The 27913-nt window shown below is 39.9% G+C and overlaps 1 protein-coding gene across 1 annotated transcript in view; it reads right to left on the bottom strand.

Moving 5' to 3' along the window:
• Positions 1–27913, bottom strand: part of lrp1bb (low density lipoprotein receptor-related protein 1Bb) — a 393508-nt gene that overhangs the window by 300601 nt on the left and 64994 nt on the right. Inside the window, exons 2-6 of the mRNA XM_042494695.1 lie at positions 19085–19145; positions 18887–18949; positions 18595–18778; positions 16741–16907; positions 16206–16224 (exon numbers count right to left, since the gene is read on the bottom strand). Of these exons, the coding sequence (XP_042350629.1) occupies positions 16206–16224; positions 16741–16907; positions 18595–18778; positions 18887–18949; positions 19085–19145 (494 nt within the window). The remainder of the gene's footprint in view (positions 1–16205; positions 16225–16740; positions 16908–18594; positions 18779–18886; positions 18950–19084; positions 19146–27913) is intronic.

Genomic DNA, 27913 nt, shown 5'->3' with positions numbered 1-27913 from the left:
GCAATCTGGTATTAAAGAAAGCAGGAACACTTAAATACCTAACAATAATTTAAGACAGCCCTCTGGATAGTAAACTATTAGATGATTGCTGATCTGTGTGAGTCATTTTGGTGGTTATGTTTTAACAGTGCTGTGGCCCGATGCACCAGCAGTTCAACACTTTATTGTTATATTTATTGTTATTCCGATTGCTGTGCTTTGCAAACCTAGGCAGTAATTCTAAAATATATATACACACACACAAACACACACAATGTATTGATAGAAAAATATCAAGAAAAAAAGTGCTATGCTCCCAGCTGGCACCTGACATCAATATTAAGTCAGAAAGATGTTGGAGTCTCACTTTGGACGGTCATTAAATTTTTATTGAAATGAAAATTGGATTGACGATACTCTAAATGTCTAACGACAGCAGAATTTCACATTGCATGGACCTCAAGATTATGAGGTTTTGCAGACATTGGGTTTTATACCACATACTTTACTAAATGTCATTTTTCTTTGTCAAGATGACATTGGCATGAGATATTTCAAAGACATCAGATTTTGGTTACTTCACAACAGAACATAGAACCAACAACATATCAGTGTCATCTATTGTCAATATTAATTCATTTATGAGCAACTTATTCTCTTAAGGGTAGCGGTGGGCTGGAGCCTGACTCAGCTGACATTGGGCAAGAGCCAGGGAACCAGACAGCCATTCGTACACCTTTACACCAGTTTAGAGTCACCAGTTAACCTAACCTGCATGTTTTTGGACTTTAAGAGAAAGCCAGAGAACCTGGAGAAAACTGACACTGACACTGAGAGAACATGCGAACTTCACATTCCACACAAACTCCCCCACCCAAGGTACAAACCCTCCACCTTGGGTTCGCATCCAAGACCTTCTTGCTGTGAGGCAATGATGCTAACCACTACATCACTGTGCCACTTATTGTCAATATGCTACGTCAAATTGATGTTGGTGTTAGACGTTGTCCTGACGCTGGGTGACATTTTGGTCACCCAGTGTCACTGTATTGATACAGTCTGTAGTCACAACCTGAATTCAACCAAATATCAACCATCAACCAATGATGTTGGTGACCAGCTAGGCTATGACATGCAACCTTCCGCCACCATCCAAAATAATGCTTAGCAAATGTAATCTCATGAATAAACTTAACAAACTGCTATGATTATTAGACTGCTAGTTCTAGTTTTCAGTGCACTGCTGTGGGTTGTTAAATCAGTGTCAAACACTGTGCTGTCTCTCCATCTCGTTACTTTCAAATGAACTGAAATAGGAAAACAAGAATGTAATATGAGTATTACATAGGCTGTATCACTGACGATTGTGATAGTTTTTGTAAAGTGTTCGCATTTTGAAAAACAAAAAGTCATAGTCATTATCAAAAAAAACATCTTAGTATAATGCATCAAAAAAAAAAAAGTCAGTGTGTGCACTTTCCCAAAGCGGCTCTCAGTCAGATGCTGGCTCCGTAAAATGGCACTCAAGTCATCAAAACTTTGATCTAACATTTCCAAATGCTCTGAAACTGTCAGTTAAGCCAGTAAAGTTTTAGATAATTTCTCCTTGGGGTGGAGATTTCAATTGAAAATGGTCCCTCCAATGCTGAATAGGTGATTACAACCCTGTTAGACAATCAGTAAAGTTCAAGCGGTGACTGCCAGACGTTGAGTACACCATAGGAAAAAAACAACGCTTTCTTATGTCACATCGACAAACGACAAAGACACCCAGTCACACTTGCTGACATAATGATGATGATCTCGCAGGAGGTAGGCTATGCATTGAGCACATAAGCAAAAGGTTCAGCAATACCAAAAAGAACATTTTAAATGTATTATTAGGTTCCAATGGCTCACTGGAGGTCTTACAGACTATTGAAAGGAAAGGTTGACCCTCACCAGCACTTGCTGAAAGAAGCTTGAGATATTTTCCTCACAAATCAACAAACTCAGAAATGATCACAGTTCTTGACAGTCTAATATATTTAATAATTAAATCTTTTTGAAATTATAAATTGATTTCAGTGCTGTTGGACTGGATGGTATTTAAGTGAGACTTTGCCAAGGTTAATAAGCCGTTCTATGATTTTATCCAGCCACTGTATATGTTTACTATGACTGGAAACCATAACCAACACTATCAGTATAATACAGTTCATTCTATCATTGTAAATTCTGCTTAAGTGAATTAAAATTCTGATCCTGCGGACTTAATTTATAGTAGCGTTTGTAAGCATTGGAAGGGTGTTTTTTTTTAAATTTATGGAAGAATTAGGTTTTTGCTTTCTGGAGAATATAATTTATAATAGTCTTCATTTACAAAGAGTAAGTAAGCCTTATTTAGAGGTGAGTTATTGCTTTTCTTCAGGCACATCCAACGGCCATAAGCTATTTAATACATGTGGTTTTCTTGCAATACCTCATTTCTTAGAGGCTCACTGCAGTCTGTAGAAAGGGATGCTCACGCTGGTATGATATACACTTCAGGGTTCACAACTCCACAACATAACCAGTGGGTAAAAGCTCACCATTCCTTCCAGGTCTCGTGGGTTACCTGTACGATTCACGTTTTGTTGCATGTTAGTGCCATGAGATGAAAATCTCTTTGTCACAATGTTATTGTTCACATGTTATCCATGGCATTCATTCATTGTACAATCATGGCCTTGCAAACAGCAGCTGACCAAATGATCACACCTCAAGGTCAGTTAAATAGCTTTTTGAGGGTCTTAATTGTTGAGAAGAACCAGCCTGGCAGGCATTATGAAGTAACCTATTTAAAAATAATTTAACAACTCATTTTAGACCCATAAAATAGATCAACTAAACAAAACACAATATAAACTGAATACAACTGAACAGACGAAACCAACCTAACAAACTGAATCCAAAGGGAAACATTTAAATAATGGCTGATCACACCAAAAGAATCCCGACTGATAAATAGCACGAAAGGTGAGAGAAAAAAATCTGCATTTTTAAATTTGTTGATAACCTGTGCCTTCAATGTAACTTTAGTTTTAAGTATTTACAGATCAAAACCAACAAACCTCATGTGCTCATGTAGATAAATATGAAATTGTTTTGCCATCTGTTAGCAATTGAACATTGCTGCATTTAACATGTATGTTAGAGCTCGTGAATACTCGTTTTGGTGAGAGACAATGTTCATTCACCATACCACAGGGCACTTTCTATATCTATTATAAACTAGGTTTTGTATCAAAAAAGAAAAAGACATGTTTGGTGCATCAGTTTGTAGTATTTGGAACATTACAACAATGAATTGTAGAGAAGAAGAAAAGAAAGAAATCTCTGTGCTCCCCACTGAACTGGTTGAGTGAATCAGAGGTGAAAGGTAAGTAAATGTGCAGCCTAGTGAAGACTGCCCACACAGCAGACTGCCCACGGCTGGGCCACAGTACACTATCATCCTGCTAACGTCCTTCTACAAGCACTCGCTGAGCCTTTTTGAAGGTTTGTTGCATTCATTAATTTATGTTGTGATTCTTTTCAATGACAATAGACTGTTTTTCAGTGGAGCTACGGGGGGTGGGTGGTGGGGGGCTGGCTGTTGCTGTATAAGTCACAAAGCATCTGGTAATAACTATCCCCTTGACCTAATGCCCCGCAGACACTAGGAACCACAATGACTGAATACATGTCTAGTGGATGCAACACGTATTCATTACCCACTGATGAACCAAGCTGTTAGTGCTACTCAAATATAAGCAGCCATGTCCTGTCACACCGTTATGAATTCATTAAGCGAAACACTGTTTACGGTGACAAAGAAATGTATCTCAGATGAGATGGCAACATGCCTGACTTTCATGCGAAACGATCTGTCGTGTTTTATTATTGAGTTGTCACAAAGAATGAGGAAGTCCAAGTCTTCAAGGACATTTCACGTCGAGCCTCTGCTATTTCCCTCTACCAGGATTGCACTGTTTTCTATTTCCGAACAAAAAAACAAAACAAAAAAACCCCAAAATGAATAATTTCATGAGGCTTTCATTTTTTCCCTCCCCCTTGAATGCTGGAAGCAGACTGCTTTTTTTCCTTTCTCCCCATCGCAATCACAGTGGCTACACTTTGATTGAACCGCTTCAACTTTTTTTTCGGACCATTATAAAGTGCTCTTCTTATGTTCTGAATGATTCATATGCACTAACACTAGAGCTGTGTTAGCTGTGGAAATGGTGTACTTATCTGCCTCTTCTTTTCACCTTTACCCTTAATTAGCAAAAGCCATCCACCTATACACAATCACTTTGGCTCACATTTGACACCCTCTCTGTAAATGTGAGTGTTGCCATGCACAAAAAAGGCATGCACCTGTCAATAGGAGTGATGCTCAGTGTGCTTCAGTGGTTGGCTACAGTGCAGATGTGTCAGAAGGAATCAAGAGACAGTGGCAGTCGTATCACTCAGTGGCATAGGCTAGGGCAGCCTAATAGCCACTCATGCATTGCGTGTCACTCATTTGTGGTACAGGTCCTGACATACAGGACTGGATGGGGCCTGTCCGCCTGTCATGGGTACACACTGACATGCAGCTACACGGTGACACGGCACACACCCTGCGTGACCTCTGGGTCATACGTCTGTGTGGAGCGACGCTCTGCAGGTCTAGCACCGTGCCCTTGGAGCTCCTCTCACTGACTGACATGAGTGATCACCATGCCAGCTCTTGAATCCATGCCGCTGCTTTTGTTTCAGATGGTGATGCCGTCCTCCAGAATTAGCAGCAGCTATTGACCCTGTTTGACCCTGTCATAGTTGCAGGCTCATTATCAGGCTGATAGCTCCGCCGCTGTGTTTTTTTTTTCTTCGCCTCAGCTTATAGGCTCAGCATTCTCCCCAGCTGGGTAAGATCCCCCTCAGAAGTCAAAAGCAATTTTATAAAGTGAGGAATGAGCAAGGATCGGCCAGCAAATCCGGTCTGACGTGCGTTTTGTTTCTTTTGACAGTTATTAGTCGGAAATGCACTCAATGGAGGTTGGTTCCGTCTTGTTGCGGAGGGCGAGCGCGGTCCTCCACCAGGGCCATAAAGTGATGAGGATCCATGGGTGTCCCCCAGGATCTCTGTGCTTGTTAATCAAGCGGTGGGATGACAGGCCATTTGCTGCATGAATCACTGCACTCTCATCATGCTGAAAATGACTTGCATTTTTTTTGAAAAGGCGAATGTAAACAGCACCTTTTGTTGCACTCTGTCAGGATAATGTGAGGGTAGAGCTGTTTGGCGTGTGTGTGTTGCAGCCGGTTACACCGCCATCAAACTGATTTATAAGTCTTCACTCTCATCAGTTGGCCATAACTAAAACAACAGAGTACCAAATATGTTTGTTTGTTTTTTTTGGCTTGTTTGTCTTACACAGAAGTCATAATCAGCCAGTGTCACTGTAAAAAAAACATATGTAATTGTGCAAGAGTTGATTGTTCCTCACTGCAATTTCATGCACATCTCAGAGGAGATGAACATTGTGCATTTAATTCTCACAAACAGAGTAGCTGTGATGCCATTTCCTGTGCTCATACTAAGCTGTTTGAGGAGCAATTTCAACAAAGCAATTTCAAGTTAATTGCCTTCGTGTGGTAAAAAAAAAATAAAATGAAAAAAAAAACCAGCTTCCACAATCTGTATTTATTCATGAGTGAAGGAGACACCCCGGTCCTGTAAGTGAGGAACAGCATGGCACAGAGACTATTTTGAAAATACTGTATCTTTTTTTGTCTATTATTACTCGTTTTTTAAATCTATTTTTGAAATTATACCAACACACTTTATCAACCTCAAGGGAAAACAAACAAGAAGACACATGCTCACACACATTCAAAGACACACTCTTGTCTGTGGCAGCAGTGCACTGACTTACTACTGCCATCTAGGGATACATAAGGATTCTGTGCTGCTCTCTGTGTACATCATATTCACATCGGGGGCATTACATAGCATTTTAAACCAGTAAAATTACAAAAATGAAACCTTCCCTGAGTAGAGAGACCCAGCCTTCATTATTAGGCAAAAAAGAGCCTTACTGAATATTTCTGTGTGACAGTTAAAATCTTCCTCCTTTGCAATATTTTGTGCTGGTTCCCAGCGGACAGCAGGGTTGGAGGAGCCACAACACAGACAGAGCAGCTCGCCATCTCTCTCTCCTCTCTCACAGCTGGAACCCACTCCTACTGAATAATGAACTCAATCTCAGCTCTGCCTCAGGGGGGGACCTTGGAGCCGCCCTCAGCTTAGTGCAAGGCTTTGTTGCCCGTATGCGAGTGCTCGCATGCACGAGCACGCACACACACACACAAGCCCCGCTTGCTGTCACTCTTTCCTTCCACAAGTAGCTCTGAGAGAAATGCTCCACTGATTGGCAGTGGAGGAAAAAAAACACAGAAAGAGAGAGAGAAGCAGAGCCGTGAGACATCCAAGGATCGTGATAGTTTCAGGGTGGAGGAGGGTGATATGGAGGCAGCAGGGGTAGAGGCGGGGAGTGTGTGTGTGTGTGTGTGTGTGTGTGTGTGTGTGTGTGTGTGTGTGTGTGTGTGCGTGAGAGAGAGAGCTGGAGGGGTTCAATAGCAGTTTCCCAGCAGTTCGACCCTTGTGCCTCCGGGGGTCCACGGAAAGTGTTTCTTCTGAGGAAGGGGAAGATGGATCGGAAAAGACGGGGCGGCGGCTGCATGGCGGTGGGCACGTGAGGTGTTGAGATGAAAGAGACAGCCGCTGGATACCAAGTTAATGAATGGCCACGCTTCCCATTCCCTGATTGAGACTAAGGAGGAGTGAGTAGGTAGAGCTGATGGTAGGGTAAGCAGCAGTGGTGAGTCAGCTGACCTTTCAGAAAGCTCTGCACCTCAGCAGCCTCCATGTGGAGCCCATTAACTGCAGGAAAATGACAGCTTTCCATTAAATCCTCCCTAATTACCTAAGACCCTAATGAAATTTGTGGGCTGTCTTATGTGGAATCTCAAAAACAGCAACCGCAACATGAAATAGAAAACCCACATTGACAAAGTGTGAATCCCTTTGCACAGTGTTTATCTTTCTGTGGTTTAGTGTCCTGTGCTTCTTTTTTTTTCTTTTTTCTTGGTGGTCAGCCATCCTGTGTCTCTAACTCATCATGACAGATCCACTTCATGGTGCTTCTTTTCACAAGCAGTGGCAGAAGGCCAACACACACACATACACACAATTTCCCCACCGACATCTAAATAGGTAATTATCTGACTCCTAAGTGTGGGGATGTAGCAGCCAGTGTGCTCCACGTGATCAGCCCAAAACTAAAGCCTCTACTCAGCAAAGGAATATTAATTGCCTTTTCCAAGTCGACAGGCGGTAAGGGGAAAAGAGAGGGAGAGAGAGTTGCCTATCAACAAGCAGCGGCTACCAACTTCCCAGCAAGGTTACTGAATAGTGTCATTGTTGCCGTCTCCTTGTTGGAAGGAACAGCACGCCAATAATGTCGGCGGTTATGTGTGCTCCAACATTGGTTTTCTGTCTGTCGTATACCTGTAAAGACATGGGATGTTTGTTCAGGTCTGAATAGGAGAGAGAAAAAGAGCCAAGGAGAGAGAGAACAGCAGGGGAGAAAGAGAGAAGGAGGAGTTGGGGGATTTTGGAGGTGGAGAGGAAATAATCCATTATACTGCAGGTTGGGTTTTTTTATCATGCCTATGTGAAGGGGTCAGAAATCGGTTTCCTGTGATCAGCGGGGGAAATCAAATACAATAGTGATCTGGAAATGTCCTCCCACAGAGCTCCCAGGTACTGATATCAAAACAGCCTGGCACTGTAGAATATTAGCAATTTGCCGCAGGAACAGGATTTTTACTTTTTTTTCTATTCTTTGCCTGGGCTCATTGATATGCACCGCAGTTCTTACACTGATAATTGCCTGCTGAGCTCCAGATCAATTCTGTAATTTGCTATCAAAACTCCATGATATCATGTGTGTGCAGTGTTATCAGACTTAAGTAAAAAGAAAAGCTACAATAGACAGGGACGAGGGAGAAGGTGAAAAGCAATGACTATAGAGTAAATGGGAAAGTAAAGCTTTTTCTAACTGAGTTTTTTTTTTTGTTTTACCTTATTACCTACCTGTGCAGTTTGGAGTTTAACTGTTATACAAACATTAGAGTCACAATGGCTCTGGAGAGTGAAATAATGCATTGGCAGAGAGGCTGGTCTCGCAAACAGCTGAAGCCTGATGGGTCTAAACTCAATATCAGGTTGCAGGTTGCCTCAGGTCATAATAACTTCATGCTTGGTTTGAGTGTGGTTATTATTGTCCAACAACAATTCACAAAAGGTGGAATGATGTGTAAAATGTACATAAAAACAGAAGCAATTATTTCCAAATCCTTTTTAACCTATCTTGAATGCATTACTGAGAAGAGAAGATATCTAATGTAAGAACTGGTTTATTTTAGTGTTGTTGTTTTTTTTTAAATATACACTGATTCTGAATTTGATTCCTGCAACACATTCCAAAAAAGTTAAGACAGGGGCATGTTTATCACAGAGTGACATCACCATTATTAATTATTGGGAACTGAGGACAGTAATTGTTGAAGTTTTGAAAGTGAATTCTTTCCCCTCTTGCTTGATCTGTTCTTGTTAAATCTTAATTTTTGTTTCATTTGATCAAGGTGTTTATGGTACATATTGGGGCAGGGGCAGAAACGCGGGATATTCATGTTTGAAATCAAGTTTGTTTGGGTGCGGGGGGGGGGGGGGTGGTGGGTGTTTTCTCACTTATATTTTATTTTTATTTTCCCACGTTATTTGGCAAGTTCGAAATAAAGATCTAAACCAAACTAAACTAATCTACACAAGCTTGATATACAACATAAGTTGTCATATTCTGTGCCAAAAAATGTGCCAAATTCTGGACTGACTAAAAAGCCACATTGTTTTGCTGAAATAAGCAGGACATCCGTTAAAAGGGTGTTGCCTGGATGGCAGCATATGTTGCTCCAAAACCCATATTTCAGCATTCATGGTGCCTTCAGAGATTTGCAAATTACCAGTGATGCCATGGGCACTAGTACACCTCATACCATCACAAATGCTTTTTTTCCCACAGTGTTCCAACATTTTTGGAATCAGGATTGTAAATGTTGTTTTTTTCTCTCTCTTACTCTCTTTTCCCTGTATCCATATATGTCATGTATTGCAAGTAGGAGGCAAAATTCCTGGCAGCAGGGCAGCTCGGAGACTGAGAGTGTTACTGTAGATTTACATTATTCTCAGAAGCTAACAGGCAGTAAGGAATGAAAAGCACTTACCAAAGGAAGACTCAAAATCTCTTGTGATTATGGGTAGAGCTTCTTCAATGTGAGAACATTATGACCTGGTGTGACCCATGAACATTACCTGCTCTCTAAGTAGTTCTATACTGGATTATGACCATTGGAACATTTTAATGGCTTGGTATTGGTCCAACAATAACAAAGAGGCTGCTACAGCTGAGTATTTATCCATCCTTTTAGCCATGACATGCAGTGAATTGAGTTATTATAGTAAACTGAGATATTAAGCATAATGGACACAAGGTTATTTATAATCCCCATACTGTACTGGGAAGACAGCTAAAGTACATTGATATGGATAGGAACCAGTGTGACTTCAGGTCTATTAAATACAAAGAACATCAAAGAACAGTATATTTTTTCAGTGCAGCAACTGTTTTGCACCAATGACTTTAACGCTCATCATTACCCACTGCAGAATCCTCTACTTAGGAAATGAACGGGACTTGAAAGTCAAAATTACACCTCACACTTTCCTTTAAAACTGCATCTGTCAATCAATTTATTTTGCCATGATGTTTTCTTTTATTCACTTTTCTTAAAAGCTTGAAGAAAGATATTAGGTTTGTTTTGAGTATCTCTTCAGTCTTACCAACATATAACAGTGTGTAAGCATTCAACAGCAAGGGCTTCCATGAGTCTTACATATAAACAGGCAATGTAAACGTCATCGGAGCTGTCGTTGTGGAATACCGAGAAAACAAGGTGATGACCAGGCCGAGCCAGGACACAACAAAAACAAAAACTCTTTACACAATGCATGGAGGTCTTAACATAACAATCAGTGAACCCAACTGGACTTATGTTACACTGATTTGCTCTCTTTAAGGGATAGTTTTTTTTTTGTTTTTTTTAAAGTTGAGTGATACAGGAACTTATCCATAGTCAATGTATTACCTACATCAGATATCAGTTGGCCCAACGCCAGTTTAAGAAACAGGCTGGAGTCTAACACAAAAGCTAAGCAATATACTGCTGCTGAGGGGTCAACAATAAAACGCATATTTGCCACCCTAAAAAAAGTCCCACCAAAAAAAAAAGGCAATATCAGTTTAAATGTAAGCTTTTTTGAATTTTTTGTTGCTTTACATTAAAGTTAGACAGCCTGGTGCAGCGGGGAGGCTATTAATGGCTTCAGTTCTCTAGCAATGCTCTTGTCAAAGCCACCAGGCTCCATTTAGAAAAACAATCATTTTTTTGTTCAGCTCGCTGAACACGTGAGCTGCTGATCTGCTTTGACCAGTTAGTTAGTTAGTGTTATTGCGTGACTTTGGTGGTTCTGAACTAACCCTTTTACATGCCAAAGTCACATAATAACACAAACTAACTGACTGAAGTATATACTACGTTGGAAATGGTTGTCATGAGATGTTGTCATATGTAATGCTCACTGAGTTATTATAGGCCTTATGGAGTTATGGTGGACACTTATTAATCTGCTCCTTTGGAGCTTGAATGTGTACAGGTGCAAGTCACTCTGTTCAGGGATTAATATCTGGTGTTGCTGCCTTTTCGTGTTTAATATTTTTTGTGCTTTTATATGTTTTTCCTGTGTTTTTTACACTTGCTGCAACATAAATTTCCCTACATTTTGTTGCTGACCCCTCCACAGCAGTATAATGCTTAGTTTCCATATCAGACTCCATGCAGCTACTATATGTAATTTATTGTCTATAGATAAGAAATCCATACAACCCTACTTAAAAAAAAATCTGAACCATCCCTTTAAGGCAGAGGAATTCACCTAGACACTATTTTAAATTATGAACATGGGTCTTTTTCAAAGCAGACATTGTGATTTGTCATAGTCTGGTCAGGAAAGCAAAGGTGTTACTAAAAAACAAGAAAAGAGACTCTGTTCTGCTGAAGTGTCTCACTAAACCACGACTCAGCCATGGCTCTAAAACTGAAGTATACCCACAAGTATGCAGGGTTCACATTCTCCGGCTTATTAGACCTCTGCTCAGGTTGTAGCTGGGTGGAGCTATCCTGGGGGTTCACTAAAGGTTACCCAACTCCATTAACCTGAAAGAATGATAAAGGTTATAGTCCCCGTATCCTAACCGGAGCAAAAATAAAGGCTCAAAGGACAGTAAGAAAGATGTCAATGAAGCACAGGGTCCTTTTCATTAGTATGCTTCCTTGTCTGCTCTCTCCTGACTTGGACCCAAAATCTGCTCCCTGTCCACCATCACTGAGGATCTTCCAATCACATAAATGCATCTTGAGAAGAGAGGAGGCTTCTGGAGGAGCTTCAAGCGAGGAAACACTGGTGAATCCCACATGGTCTTTAAGTCTTAAATCAAGTGGCATGACTACGGAGGCCCCAAAGGATCAAGTCAAGATTGTTTTTCATTCCGTGATGTATAAATACACACCTCCAAATGTTTCTCTAGTCATAGTTTTTTCTCACAACATTTACTTTGTGGTGTCATTTATAGGAATCTACAGATGATTTAATAAAAGACAGTTTCAGAGTGAGATGCTCTATAAATCACTAAGCATAAGCTTGTGTGTGACAAATCTAACAATGTAGAAAAGAAATAACAATTTACAGTAAACTGCAGTAATAAGTGTGGTGACATCACACAGAGCAGCAGATTGTTTTTTATTTCACAAATGGCACACACGCACATGATTATGCAGCTTTGTGGTGTATTATTGTGCAGACAACAATAATGCACAGCGGCATCACCGCGGGGGTTAAAGAGGGACCGATTACTCAGGGCCTCAGTGGGAGGGTCCATTAAAAAGCCTGGACTGAAAAGTTTGATTTTGTTTGCAGTTATTTATTTATTTGTTTAATTTAGTTTTTATTTATAATTTTATTTTATTGTAATTGGTAAGTACTGCTATGAGGAAATTAAAATTAAAATCGACCAAAAGACTGAATTTTGTGTAAAATAAATAGTGGAAGCGGTCTGAAGCCCGTTTTAACTTAAATTTGTGGGTCATTTCTTCTGATCATTGCCTTCTTTCCCATGTTTTTGAAAGAAATCAAGCTAATTTGCTCAGGTTTAAAGGGGTTACCACTTCAATGCCCAAATTGGTTTTGTCCACCCCTGCACTGGGGTTTGTCCTAGCCTGTGACGGTCTGTCACTACTTATGCTGCTGGAGCACCAACAAACACTATCATGCCTCTCCCCAAAAAAGGGAAAACAGGATTGCCCAATCAATACTTCGAGTTTTGGACTTAAACTTGACCAAAACTGTGCTTAGTTGTTGATGACGAAAGCCCCTTTATACTGCCTCTTCAAGGCATTTGGCATCGTTTTCCCTCCTTGCTGTTCTGTGTAAAAGGTACAGTTGTGGAATTGGGGGACAGAGTTGTATCGCAGTTAAGCCAGCATTGGAGATATAAATGAAAACAATGTAAAGTGTTGTGAGATGTGGAGCAGGTGGACCCAAATGCAGGAGTAAGAGGTGACAGGAACTAAAAAAAGATCTCCTTTTACACAAATGAAACAACAACTGAACATCACACAACCAAAAGGTCTAAGAAAGACTGAAGTGAAAACCAGAACTTAAATACAAACTAGACTGACGAGGGGATGAAATGTAGGTGGAGAAAAAGGGAAGAGAAGCTCAGGTAAGGGGAAATTAGGTGATGAGGCAGAGGAGCAGGCAGGGAGCTGATTGGCTGGGAGGAACTGAGGAGCAGAGAAGGACAAAGGAGGCTGATGCAGGACAGGTGTGTAGGTGGGTGAATGAGGGAGGGGCTGCAGAGGAAGGGAAGAACACAGAAACTGAAACCTCAAAACCAGATGAGATTAATAGCTATTTTTCCTTCTTTAGGGCAGTCTGTTTCCGAGATGATATTAAGTAAGTTCAACTTGTCAGATTCTACAGTGTAAAGAAGGCCTTTCATAGCACCCCTAAAGTGTGATCTCTGTGTAAAAAGGCCTTAGAAAAACACAATTTTGTTATGTTCTTATACTGTTAGGATGATGTCTGCATTGTATAAAGTCCTTCAGACTCAAACAGGGCTAAAATTTTATTTTAAATTTTACAGTACAGTAAATGAATGCAATCAAACTAGTTTGTATTTTTTCTCATAGGCTACTAAGACTAAAATAAGCACTTAAGAAAATATGACAAGAGGCTTAATTATTTAGATTAGCTAACTAGCCTTTTGTTGAAATTTCAACATTTTATCTATTGTTATTTGGCTAAGAGAGCTACAGTCAAACAAGGTTTTTTTTTTTTTTTTTTTTTTTTTTTTACCTCAGCAGCAGTTTAGCCTCTTGGGAATGTTTATGAAAAAAAAAACTACAGTTGGTCTGCACAGTTGCTATCATCCAGGACGCATCTGCAGACAGGCACCATCTGTTTTATTGACATTCATGCCAAACTTGAAAGTCAGTCAAAAGGAACCCGTGAGATAAGAAACATGATCTCTATGTTGCATCAGCAGTAGTATACACAGTGGGTCATTCATAGAGACTTTATCTAGATGACCACTTCAAATCCAGCGTAGCCATCAAGACCCTGTCTGGCTGTCTTGGCTCAGTCTTCTCCGTTGCTGCTCTCTCTGTTGTTTATCTTGCATGAGTTGTGTTATAGCATTTATGGAAGCTGACAGTTTTCGGTTGTGGCTTGCCGCCTCTTCTAATGGCCAACTACTGTATGATTGATGAAAAGCTAGAGGAAAAAGTCGACCATTTCTGGTGTTTCCTCTCCCCACCCTGTCAAGCTCACCCTTTATGCAGCATTAACCTGACTCTGAGCAAGGCTAATATATCAAAAACAGTATTGGATGAATATTTAGATTCGCCATTTAACTGGACTACTGTCCAGATATAGATTTTTCATTTTCCAATGTTTCATGTTGTCATTATGTACAGATCCGATTAGCCCTCATTGTGCAGATTTGCTGCAGGTTCATACTATAACATGAGAAAGAGAACTGCTGGCTCACACCTCCATATGTGCTTTTTAGCTTTTTATATTTCCTTTATTTCTCTCTTAGACTGAGGTCAAACAAATCAGTTTTGACAAGTGCAGCTAAGACTAAACAGCCGCTCTTGAGAAAATGCTTGTTGTGCTGTCGTGAAGCAGCGCACACAAGACAACAATGCTAAGAGGAAGATGCGAGATCACAAAGTACCTCCTATAACATTCCCTCATCTGCACCGAGCAGCTAAATACTATTATAATTACAAATGCATTAAAGAATTATTTCTTGCTCAGTGGTGCAGAAACGACCGTGTACACACAGCATTTCTGTTTTGACATCATAATGAGAAAAGCGATGAGAAACAATTCTTCATCAGACTTCTCTCCCTTTATGTATAATTGCATACATTTCCTACATATTCCAACAGTTTGGGACCAAACACCTTACATGTATGAAACATTAGCCTCTTTCACTTTGCTCTGAGTCTGTAATGCATTATATTAATAAATCTCTCCGACTGTTACCAGCAACTGTTTGTTGGATAATAACGTTTGGGTTTATCAAATAGCCATCATGCAGCAGCAGGAACAATACGCGGTCGGTCCGCTTACCAACACAGCCAACTGTTGCAGCAGCGGCAGTTGTGACAAACAGCTCATGGAGGCAATTAAGCTACTTAAGCTTCTTCTCAGGGTGCATCAAACCTAACCTGTTTGTTTTGATTAATATGAATGCAGGCCTGTTAAGTATGGATCATTTGGCCTAGTGTGAAAGCTGTCAATCGAAGCCTGTTAAACCTCGTTTAAGAAGCAAACGAATGACCCACAGGATTTTATGACAGCAGATATGTGACTTTAGCATGATTTAAGGTCAGACTAGGAGACATTTCAACTGCTGGTTATAAAACCTGACTTATAATAGATTTATATAAGGCTATGTAGATAACCTATTTATGCTAATCATTTGGTAACCATGGTGACACATTGGCACATTAGTGTGGATATGAATAGGTCAAAAGCTGTTAAAAATGCTGTGCTTATGTCCAACTGTGTACTTTCCACTTCAATGGGTCCATTATGAAGTGTGTGACAGATCCCACAGTAACAAGCCCCTAATCATCACTGTAGACGCCGCCTTGTCAACCTGTCTCAACCTGTTAGTCATTATTCATAACATGCAGTCAATTCGCAGTCTAATAATACTAATAATGATTATATCAGTTATTTCTTTGTGAACTCTTTATGGCACTAAAGAATATAAATATACACATCAGAAGCATGGATGGATTATTGAGCGGACTTTCTGGGCACAAGCCCAGGGCCCCCTGGTTTTCATTTGCAAAATGTCACTCAAAAAAAATGACGTCACCAGGAGGAAGATAGTAAAAATGACAAATTCTGAGGAAAGAAATAATACAATGCATGTTTTATGCTTTGATGGCTATGGGATCGAACATTGCAGTTTGAATGGGCTTTAATGGTGCATTTTTTGCAATTTAGTTCACACAGTGTATTTTAGATTTATTGCGGGAGCTGAGCAGGAAATTCCAAGATTAAACAAAAATACACAATCTTGCCAAAATGTATGCCATATGCATGAACACAGCCAAATTTATCAAAACAAAAGAGGAACGTATTGAATAAAGGCAAAAAAAGCCAAACTTTGCCCAAAACATTTTACCCAAACATTAGCCAACATTTTGAGATCCACTAACTCTGTACTGACTGTGGCTTTTGTATCTGTTCTCAGATGTATAGTCTGCTGATGCTGGAACTCAAATGATGAATGGCAGATGATCCAACTTATGTGAGCAGCCACAGGGACTCCACAGGGACTCCACAGGGAGGCCTGTTATTTTCCCTGTTGCAGGTGGGTAATGCCAAGGGACTGCCAAAATACCAGTGAAAAACTGTACACTTAAATAATGTTCACACAGCCATAGTCAGGGTCATTCTTAAGATTACTCACATTGAAACTTTCAGCAAATCTATTAAGGAAAAAAAATAGAAAAGTTTAAATATGAGGGAATGGTCGATGAGTTGCAATGTAAACTGAGCAAACATTACCTTTAATTTCGTCCATAACTATACTGAAAAATAGCATCAAATAATACATGGTCATAGTTAGGGTTATACTGAACAAGATGACACTGAAAATTTCTTTATTAAATTTATTGGAGTTTAAAAATTAGGACATGGACAATGTACTATGATATTATTGTGGTGGACTTTCCCAGTACAGTAATGTGCAGTGGAACCACTTCAATGTATACATTCTCATGGTAAGTGACATTTTGAGCAGACATTTTAGCAAAACTATTATTGAAATTTGTTTTATTTTTATCAAATTAAGACTTGACGATTTTTGGCATTTAAAATGTGAGAAATTATTTTTACAGTATGGTGTAAAAATAACAATATATTGTATAATTAGACCAACCCTGGTTAGCTGTGGGATTTTCCTGTGTGATTTGGTTTTTCTGTGTGGTTTTACATTTGGTTACCTGGTGTTCCACATCCTGAGGTGGCCTCCCATGGGGTAACTTCCCATGCTGGCTGCAACTTCCTGCAGCAGCGGGGACAAACTCCTGATCTGATCCAGGATGGTTGTCAGGAACTTGTCAGTGTTCACACACACAGAGAGGCACAGAGGAGAAACTACCAGGAGGAGCTGAAACACACAAGAATAATCAAAGCAGATGCCTCAGTATCTGGTGGTGATGTGAAATTCAGGCACTGAAAGGAGTAGTTCCGAAGAGTTTCAGCTAGTGTTCTTATATCAGTTGGTCTCCAGGACAGTCTCTGGGTAGCGTGTGTTTTAATGTGATGAGCATATGGCTTTTTACAAAGATAAATAAACAGCTTTATTTTGTCAGTCTGTGTGTTTTTATGTTTTGTTTTGTTTTTTTCTCCGCTAAGCCAGTCAAACTGCTGCTGTGTATGTATGAGGAGAAGAGGGTACAGCGATGGCGGTTGGGCCCTGTTCATTCCAATGAAAATTTCTTAGTGGCACATGAAACAAAAAAGGTTTGACTTCCTTGGTATTAAATTACTAGGATCTTCTGCATCGTTAGACCCATAGGGCACAGATCCTGCCCCCCACTAGGTCTGCCCACGCTTCACAAGAGGTCGCAAGGTCTCTTGGATTTTAAGGGCTACAAGAAGAAGTTTAGACTATTATTCAAGATATAAACTCTGAAAAAAAAAATTTAAAGGATAGGAAGTGAAGACCTGAAAACTAACTTTATTCACAGAGCTTTCACTCTCCAATCAGCCTTGCTCTAAGGTGCTAACAGAACAATAAACATTAATAAGCATCATGAAGAAGGAAACACTTTAAATAATTTGTTCAAAAAAGACACCTTTTAAGTATGTGTTATTGTTCAAATTGAAATATAGATATATATATATATATACAATACAAAGAATTGTATAAAAAATGTGAAAACTCATCTCTGATGCAATATTTATTGGGGATAATTTGCTCAGAATTCATCCAAATCAGTCATTTTACACAAACTTCTTTCAGTTATTAAGTTCACTCTTAACTGTGCAGTTTATCAGCTGTCCTGTGCTGTAATTGTTATGCACTGAGTTTTATATGAGATATCTATAAAATATGCCATTTAGTCAGGGGTCATTAGTTTACCCATGGTGCTTATGAAAAAGGCTGAGAGCCACTGCCTTACAGCAAGCATGCTAGAGAATTTTGCAAACTGAGGGGCTAATGTGAATGGGGATAAAATTATTTATTTATGCAGATCTTCAATACTTTTGATAAGTTATCAGACCCAGTGGATTAAATCCCAACAGTGAAACTAATCATTTCGCAGGGCTTGTGAGACTAAAAAAAAAAAAAAAAAAAAGTATTCACTGTTTTCTGTTCCATAGTCCCCACGTCGGGATTTGACCCAGAAGTCAAACAGCATGAATTTGTAGAAGAAAGCTGGGAAAAACAAAAGAACAAGAATGGAAGAAAACGAAACAAGCGTAGAGTACGTACAAAATGTGCAGTGCCAAAAAGATATCCATGTTTTCATAGTTTATCATACAGCCCGTTTGCCTCATGTAAACTTGTTTGGTGTGTGACGTAATAGGTCAGCCGGTAGAATAGCAAGTAGCTGAAAGGGGGCATATCGCCACCTACCATGGCAGAGTTGGGCATACTTGGACATAGCTGCTTGTATACTTGGACAAGGACAGTAGTCCAGTTAAATGGCGGAATCGAGCTATAACAGCAGCCAGACTTAACAGTGCATGTAAATGTGCTGAGTCTGTACTCTTGATATGTTCATTGTTTTAAGTAAGAGGAATAAGAGGAATTAGAAAACATGACTGTAGTTGTGGACTGACCTGACCTGAGGACAGGTCCTGGTTGGCCAGTCTCTGGCACACTGCCACTGAGGCAGCAAGAATGAGCAGCTCGTCCTTCTTCTCATGCCGGCTCTTCTCTTTGCAGCTTCCTCCTCTTCTTCAGAGTGAGCTCTGACATCCACCACTTCTTCAGCCTCCTCTGCAGTCCCGTCTGGAGCTTTGATAGGGCTGCAACATGGAGGCAGAACAGGCTGTAATTCTTCAGCTGATTTTATTTTTGGTTGACTTTCTTTCTTCATGATAAACAACTGTCAGTGGTGTGAAATGAGTTCTTACCTCCTGTGAGGTTTCTGAGGGGATCTCTGCTCTCTCCTGCCGTTAGCTGCCAGAGCGTTTTCTCTGTAGGAGAAAACAAAAACCTTCAAGGTTCAATAATACAGTGACACACTTCTTCTTTACTGGTAAATGTGTGGTTAATGTGAAACACTGACATTTTGAGTGAAACTTACTCTGCAGCAGTCAAAGACTCTGCACCTCCAGTGAGTCTTCTTCTCCAGCTGTTGTTGTGGAGGCTGGAGTGTGTGAGGAGGCGATGCTGCGGACAAACACCAACACTGGTACTTATTATGCTTACAACTAAGTTTTATCTGTGGAAAAATCACCTGAAGTGATTGTTTTAAAGGTTGAATTCATCTCTGCAGGGAACTACAGAGTTTGACTAACACTATCAGGATAAAGACCTCTGCTGTGAGCTGGAGCGCTGTCAGCCTTCGTCCCCCATATATATCTTTATTTTTTTTTTGGACTTGCATCTTTGCTCTGTAGTGTAAAACAAAAACAAAGATGCATTATAAACCACGTCAAACATATTTTATTTGAAGTCTGAATAGGTCAATGTGAAGCACTTCCTATGAAACATACCACAGGATGCTTAAACAGTGTGTTCTGCAGAGGTGGTGACAGCAGGGGCTTCCAGACTCTGATGATACACAGAAACACAATCACTTCTTTTCTCCTGCCAAAGCATGATTGGACTACATCAGACTCCAGTAAAAAGGATTTTTTTGGGCATTGGAATTATGTTATAATACAATTTGAGTTGACTTTCCCCACACAGATATGAGTTGCCAAGTGTTGGAGATATCTGCTGTAGAGATGTCTGCCCCTTCCTGAATAAAATTAAACTACATTGTACTTGGCTTTTGATGCCTCAAGCATTTAAAAAAATAATTTGAAAATAAAAACAGAAATATATCTTTCTAGAAAAAAAGTACACACTTACTCAAAATAATCTACAGACCTTGTTGTGAGCAGTTTTATTCAGGAATTATTTTCTTTATACCAAACTACACCCACCAACCATATTACTTACAGAGGGTTAGCTTAATGACCTTGCTAGCTAAAGCAAATCTGCAAGTGACAGTTATCCTTTCAGCTGTCAGACACACTGTGCCAAAAACTACTATAAAATGTAGTGTTAAGTCTGCCTGCGGTATGCTGTGCATGAACGGAAAGCTTAAAAAGGTGTAGCAACATTTAGTGTTTCTTTGTCCCCTCTTCCCTGCCCCTTCCCGATCTCCTGCTTTTCAGTCTTAATTATCAGTCAGTGAATGCAGAAAGTGTTGACAAAATCCTCACATGCTGCCCGCCTATTAGACTCAAATGATCAACAAATGATCATCCTCCTGGCTGCTTCATGCTGCCTGGCTAAAAGAGTCCACTGTGACTGGTTGCTGCTTCCATACAGACCTAATGGAGGGAAGAGGCAGTTGGAAATGGATTCCTTCTGTCATTCTCCACTCAAGCATGTTTTGTCCACTTGCCATGTTGAGAAAAACGGAGGTCTTTAAAGAGTTCAATCTGTAACCCAAGTAATTGGTTAGTCAGGAATCTGCTGGAGCTGTACAGCAATCTTTTCTCTCCTTTGTAAAATTTGAACAGAAAACGTTTCTCAAGGCTAAATCACCATTGTAAATGGTGCATAAAGAAGCTGAAAGGATTTAATAGGAGGATTTTCAGAGACACAACAGCACAGAGTCTGGAGTTCCATCGAGATGTATCCTTAACTAAAATGGTACAAGAAATACACAAGCACTTTCAGTGGAACAGATGTCTGCTGCTACTCAGCTGTTATCTTTAGCTGTTTTCATCCAGACACAATATTGTCAGCATTGTTTATCTGATATTCAATCCACAAAGCAATTCAATTGAATGAATTCCTCACAAAAATGTGTTAAATAGCTTACAAAACTTTGGATTTTTAATCTTTTTCAGACACAAATTAAAAACTGCAATAATATTGCTAATTGAAACACATTATTTCTTGTAAACAGGTTGCTTTAATCAAATTATGATGCCCTTATAAAACAGTAGCCTGCTAGTATTCAGTCGGTCAAGAAATGAGTCATTCTGTTAGGGCCATTGGTTGTGTATGAAAATTATTAAAATGAAGAACTTTACTGAAGATGTAAAGATGTTAAAATGTCACCTAGTGTTGTTTCTATCCCCTCACCATCTGCCAGATTCAAAAAATGTAAAAGCTTTCCTGTCCATCCTTTGTTTTGTGCTGTAGAGCACATATGCCTCGCCCAGTTCTTCCTGGAGAAGTGCTGTTTTCAGCGTAGAACTGGGCAACAGCCATTGTCATAATAGCCGTCACCCAGCAACATTTGTCACTTAAATTGGCCTTAAGTGTTTGTAAGTCATAGTCATGCACCCAGCTCTGCATACGACAGGTGACCCCCTTCACTATATCAATGTGAGCTGAGCATGCAACAATGAAAGAAATGCCAGAGAAGTGGGTCCCTGAGAGCTGCCTCTCTCCAGAGGCTTCATTGTCTCCAGAGACACATCATCTCCCTGATCGTTCCTAGGCTGAGTTTTGGCCCTGCGACAGATGATGGAGAGAGACACCCAGCTACTCTTCCTTCTGTTTGGAGGACAAATGGCTGCATGCCTTTTATTTATCTTGCATGTATGACTTCATCAGTGGGTGTCAATATTTGATTTCACACCTGGTAGTAGTCACTGTCACAGCTGAGCTCCATATAGACTTGAAGTTACCACAACAAAATCTTAATAATATTTTATTCTCCCAGGTTTTTCCTCTTTCTAAAGCTCCTTTAAGGTAGTCTGTCTTATTGCAGTTCTGAGAATCCCATGGGTTTATAATCAAATCCCAGGCATCCTGTGGAGTTTTTATTATGTTTTTTATTATATCAAATCATACTTACACTCCACTGTGGTTGTAGATATGAAGTGGTTTTAAAATTCCTCTAAGAGGCCTCATTAACTCCACTAATTGGTGGTGGTGATAAGGGTCCCAGGCATTTACATTTTTGCAGGTCATTGATCCCATGCAGTTAAGCTAATGTGAGTCCTTAAGGTTATGGAAGTGGTGGCAGTCACTGGTGTCACATGACTTAAGGAATGAATTGGTTAATACTGTTGACATGTTATGGAGCAGAAGTTCAGTTAGCTCTGCAGTCCCAAGGCTGACACCAGAACCAACGGAGGTTGCGGGCTCTTGGCATAGGCGATATAGGCAGTTGCCCAGGGTGCCATCTGCTGGAGGGGCGCCGCCACGCCGCCAGTCCCCCTTGGCCTTGGGTGAAAAAAATAATAAAATAATAATTTTCTATGCCCACTGGCGCCCTCACTTAGTGTTTTCTGTCTAGAAAAAAAAAAAAATTAACATTACAAATAAATAAACAGCGACATGTTCCTAAATTATGTGTGAGCACGTGATGTGTCGTTATTGGGTGCGGAGTTGCGGGTTAGTGTTAGGGCGCCTAGGGCACCAAATTGGGTAGAGCCGGCCCTGGTTGCGGGTATTATTATTTGTAAAGGGCCAGGACACTCCATGGCATTAGCAACATTAGTGCAAGGCAACCTACAAACACACTTTACTTGCCAGTTAATACTACATTATAGTATCTTAAATGTCAAGTGTTTGGTATTTAGTGTCATCTATCGCTGAGGTTGCAGATTGCAACAAACTGAATACCAATTCTCTCACCCCTCCCTTTCCAGCAACCCACAATGGCCTTCACTATAAAAATGCAAAAAGCCCTCCCAAGAGCCAGTATTTGGTTCGTCTGTCCTGGATTACTGTAGAAGCATCGCATTGCAACGCATGCTTATCACAGCCTATCACATGTTGCAGCTTGGTCAGTGGACTATTGCGTCTCCATAATATGAGTTCGGTATCCTTCTGCATCTGTTGTTTAATACCGTGATGTCAACAAATGAACCTGTCACTTATGACACGAATGGTCGTGTCATAAGTGAACCCTTTATTTGAACAAAAGGGTTAGCTGAGGTTACAACACAATATCCAGTTCAGTAATGGTAATGAAAAAGCTGGTGAAAATCTTCATGACTTCTCTAAGGAAGAGTGCATTAGCAAAGACCCTCTGAATTGAGAGCACTATTTTTTGAAGTAACCAAGTGTTCTATTTCAACATGAATTAACAAACTGTTAAGTTCATTACACATTCACTCCACTTGACACATTGCTGGCATTCCAGTTTGTGCCAGAGTGCATGTTGGCACTTGAAGTGAGTATTTCCAAATGCACCCAAAAATTTAACATGCTAAAGATAGGTTAGCAACTTAACCTACCTCAATATGCTAATATCTGACAATTAAGCAAACTTTTTGATTGTCTATCCATTTTAACACAAAAAGTGCATGGGAATCTTAGTAAATAACTCTTTTACACCGGCCACGGGTTGCGGCTCTTGTTTGGTGGTGGCCTCTTCTGGACCCCTTGTAGTTACATCTGCTCTTGATAGGAAGGGACTTTCTCTGACTGACTCAGTGAACCGATTCCCCTCTCGCTGTGGATTAGCTTTTATTAAAAAAGAGAGAAAGAAAGAAAAGACAACAAGAGCAATGTGACTTAAACCTGTAACAGAATACAGTGTATACACGAAGAGTGGAGAGTATATTTGCTGTGAGATGTAGTGGAGTAAAAAGTACAGATACAAAAGGATATACAGAAATATATTACTGTCACTGCCCAATAGCAAAGACATGAATAATTTTGTCTGACTGCTTCCCAGAGCCAAGGACACCCCAGAGAAGGACAAACTGGAAAGGGAAAGTGGGGATCAGTGTGAGATGTCAAAGAGAGAAGAGAGGGAAAAGAGGCTACCCAGCTGGATATTGACATTGTGGCCAAAAAAAAAATTCAAATTTGCCTTTGCATGAACTGATGGCTGCCATTGAGTCGGTCATCCACAAAAACAAAACCCCTGCCACAACTGGAGAAAGGAATTTTTTTCCAGCAGTACCTACTCCAACCTGGTTACTAACCAAACAGCACAAGAGAAAGGGCCTTGACTTGCTGCAGATCCAATCAGTGAAGCCAAACACTGAAGCAAGACTGGACCAGTATCTACAACAAGGTCATTTTTAAAGTTATTCAAGGTTAGCTTGTTCATCAATACAGACACTTCTTATGAACTCACTTAAATGCATTATGATTCATAATCGCTCTTATGAGTCATGTAATTTTATGTCCACATTGTGTGTGGACTGTGCAATTATGTTTTTTATTTTTGTTTTTCTCAAAAGTTATTCTGGCAATTTTCCAACTCACAAGTTTTCAGCTCAGGTGTGATAAACTCAACGGCATTAATGGATCATAAAGAGCAAGGTTATAGAATAAATTTCATTTAACTGAATGTGAACATTCAACAAAATATTTGTCCCTTGCATATATTCTGATTTTACCTTTGACACTCATAAGCCTTTACTGGCTTATGATGGCTTAAACCTGTCTTGAGCTTTCATGAATCACTTGTGCATTGTTCCATAATTAATACAATAAATCAAAAGTCTGCATCATTATCGTTTGTTCAGTCGTAAAATGTTGATGCACCACTGATGACCCTTCTTGGCTTCAGTTGATATGCTCTTTAAAGCGCTGTCAGCTGAAGTTACCATTACTTCACTACAAGAAGTGCCAGAGTATTTCATGTTATTGGTGTCAATCAACTTCAACTTTCTTGTTTCACGGCTCTGTATCAACAAGGACTACCCACTGATCAAATGGCTCACAATTCCAAAGCCCAAGTTGTCCGAAAAAAGGTCTCATAGGAACCAAAGCCCATTGTACTGTACTGTTATCCTGAAAACAAACACCCATCACTCCCAAGGGCTGTTTCTTCAATGCCAACATCCAAATAGAAGCACGTGAATGATTATTATACGAAATTATGTCAATGGACCATTCCACTGTGGTAAAGGCATGATCCACTCTACTCCACCTCTGATTGACTGGTACTCGTTGCCTTCGTTGGCTGGGTTGGTTAGGTTAAGGCATGAGGTGTAAGACTGATAAGGATAAAGGTAAGAATATAAGGTTCAGCCATTCAGAATCAGAGTAGGATGGGTCATGCCTTAATTGAAGAAAAATCAGCCCGCAAATCCGAACTTGAAAAATGCAATTTTTGGAATGGCCACTTGGAGGCTGGCTCCAAAACAGAGACAACGCCCACAGACCCCAGTGTGAAAAGGTACAACTTTAAAGCAAAAATCGCCTGGTACCAAAAATGGTGTCGGCTTCGACAGCTAACTTCCCCATTCATGAAAACTGTATGCGTTAGAAGTTGTTAGCTGTTTAAATGCACTGTTTGTGAATTTTCCTTTGAAAGTAATGCACCAAAATTTGTATTCCATGTAATGATGAACCAGTAATTTCAGCATAACCCACCTATTTTTGAAGTTTAGTGACCAATGTGGTCTTGAGCAGTCATTTTAAGGTATGTCCTTACCATGTTTCTTTTCGTAAACCTAACCACAAGATCTTTACTTGTCTAAACATAACTTCCACAACTTTACATTGTATGAGGACACAATGGAAATTTTATATAATTCACCTGTTCACATCTTAAGGCCTAAAATCCTAAAATACACATAATTAAGTTGTGGCTGTTTTGACTGATAGGATTGTTTCTCAGTCAGATCTGCTCCTCGCTTCTCCACAGTTCCAGCCTCTCGACCCAAATATGGTCACTTCTGGCTCAGAAAAAACAAGATGGCGACAGTCAAAATGCCAGACTTAAGGGAAACATTACTTAGCTATGTCCTTTATTTTACACAGTTTATGGCTGCAGCGTGATGCTTCAAGTGAGAGACATTGATGTTTAGACTGATTTCTGTAAAAACATTTTTTTATCACCCTCCCCCCTGTTTCATAACTGCTAAGTTGACAGGTCTGCTGTGGGGACAACACAGCCATTCAACCGCAAATTAAATTCCATCACTTATGCATTATGTGTGAGATCGAAGAATCCTCTGGTGTCGTCACCGCTCTCACACAGCACTGCCACTATTATGAGTCAAAAAAAATAACAATCTACCTTGAATGGTCGTGTCATAAGTGAATTCTTTCATGTGGGAGATCTGATGGTGAATGCAAGGAGCCACCAATGTGGTGAATATTTAAACCTGGCAAGGTTACAAAGCACTTCAAACCCCCCCTCTATATGTGCTATGTCCATATTTTTATACAATCTATGCTCTCACTGGCATTATGACCTCAGTTACAGTCAATTTAGACAAAAGTATTGTTCGGTTATAATAGCGTGGCATCATGAAAAGTCTTCTAATTGGTGACTACTTGGAAATCCATGAGTGCTTTGACGTCTGTGCCTGTCCTTTCAATGCTCCATAAAAAGCTTCTCGTAGATTATGCCAAGTTCTGCGCACCTCTCTGACATATGATAAAGAGCCTTCCCCTGGCTGCTGCGTGCATGTGAAAGGAAGAAGAAAGGTTTAAACATTTCCTGCTCTCAGATGAATCACCTGTGCATTGTTTCATAATTAATTAGTCCATAAAGAGACTGAACAAAAGAAAAGGAAGAGGCAGCATCTTGTGAATCCACCAAGGTAATTAACATCCCTCCCTCAACCTGTAACATTGCAGCTTTCTCCAAATAATTGCCTCTCGCATCCACAGGGGCTCGGTGGTCCTGTGTTTGCCTGTTTACTCACAGAAAGGTAAAACTGAGTGAGTTATATTTAGACCAGGACTTTGATTTCAAAGGCTCAGCTGTATTTAACCACCTTGTGAAAAAAGGTGAAAAAGAACTGTAAATCTTTTGCCTGTGCTTCTTTGTGTAAGTTTTGACCAAAACATTTTTAAACTGAGGGAGCTGGATGTCCTAATCATATATACAGAATTCCAAAACACTTTATCATATTGTAAAAAAGGACCATGGATGAAATATCACAGGGCTTTCTTGTCCAATATGTTCATGTATACAACTATCCAGCCTCTGAAAGTTGTATTTGTCAGCAGCCCAGGGAGAGTTGTCAGAATGAAATGGTTTAATGCAAAATAGATGCATCCCCCATGGTTTGTTTAAAATAGCAGCAACCATTACCACGTAGGATACAGCCGTGGAGCCAAGCCAAGCAAAGATCAAGGGAGTTAGCAAGTTATCATCCTTGCACCGCATTCTCCATTTGGATACACATGGGGCGCCACCCAATGAAATATGGCATAACAAATTCAATCTAAAAATATGAGCTCCAAAGGCAAATTTGATGTAGACAAATTAAATATTGATGGGTCATTGAAAAAGCTGTGCTTTCATATTTTTAAGTTGAATGTCTCAGGGTGTGATTTCTGTATGAATGATGGGACACAAAAAGAGATAAATAATGTATTTACTGATTTTTTTGATGGGGAGCTTCATAAATATTAAGGGACTGAAAAAAAATCCAAGTTTAAGTGATTCAGCTTTAACATCTTTGGAGCCTTTAGATAGGCGCTAAGAAAAGAAACACTTTGCTGTCAGACACAGACAGGCTATTGAATGAGGCCTTAAGGGAATAGTTAAAATAGTTAAAATGCCTATTCACTGTCATGTCTGTATGGTGAATACCAAGCCACTGTCAGCAGTCAGTTAGCTTTGCTTAGGTGAGCGCAAAGACTGGAAACAGAAAAAACAAATAGGAACAAAATCAACCTTTGAGGTTCACTAATTAAAAAATAGATCTCATTTGTTAATTTTGTATGAACCAAAAAAAATGTAATTTTGTGTTTTTTTATGAGGAATTATCTGTGGAATTATTGCAAGATAACCAGCTGGTGGTTGTGTCTTCACACAGGAGGTGTGAACTCTCTATGAGAAGAACTGAAATTTGCATGCAAAAAGCATGCAACTTGACTCGACTTTAAAACTGATGACTCGTGACTTCACTCTGACTTGAAAATACTTGATCATTTTCCCCAAGCACAAGGAATAAAAATACATCACATATGCTAAAGAGTGTGTCACAAATTAATTAATTTCCCTTGATTTCCCAAAACAACTCACATTAATGCTATTCAAGGTGAAGCTTTGT

Source organism: Plectropomus leopardus, chromosome 10 (assembly GCF_008729295.1).
Source record: "Plectropomus leopardus isolate mb chromosome 10, YSFRI_Pleo_2.0, whole genome shotgun sequence".
NCBI classification, from domain to species: Eukaryota; Metazoa; Chordata; class Actinopteri; order Perciformes; family Serranidae; genus Plectropomus; species Plectropomus leopardus.
Note: the sequence above shows the minus strand (reverse complement) of the source record. Positions and strands in the feature narration are given on the sequence as shown.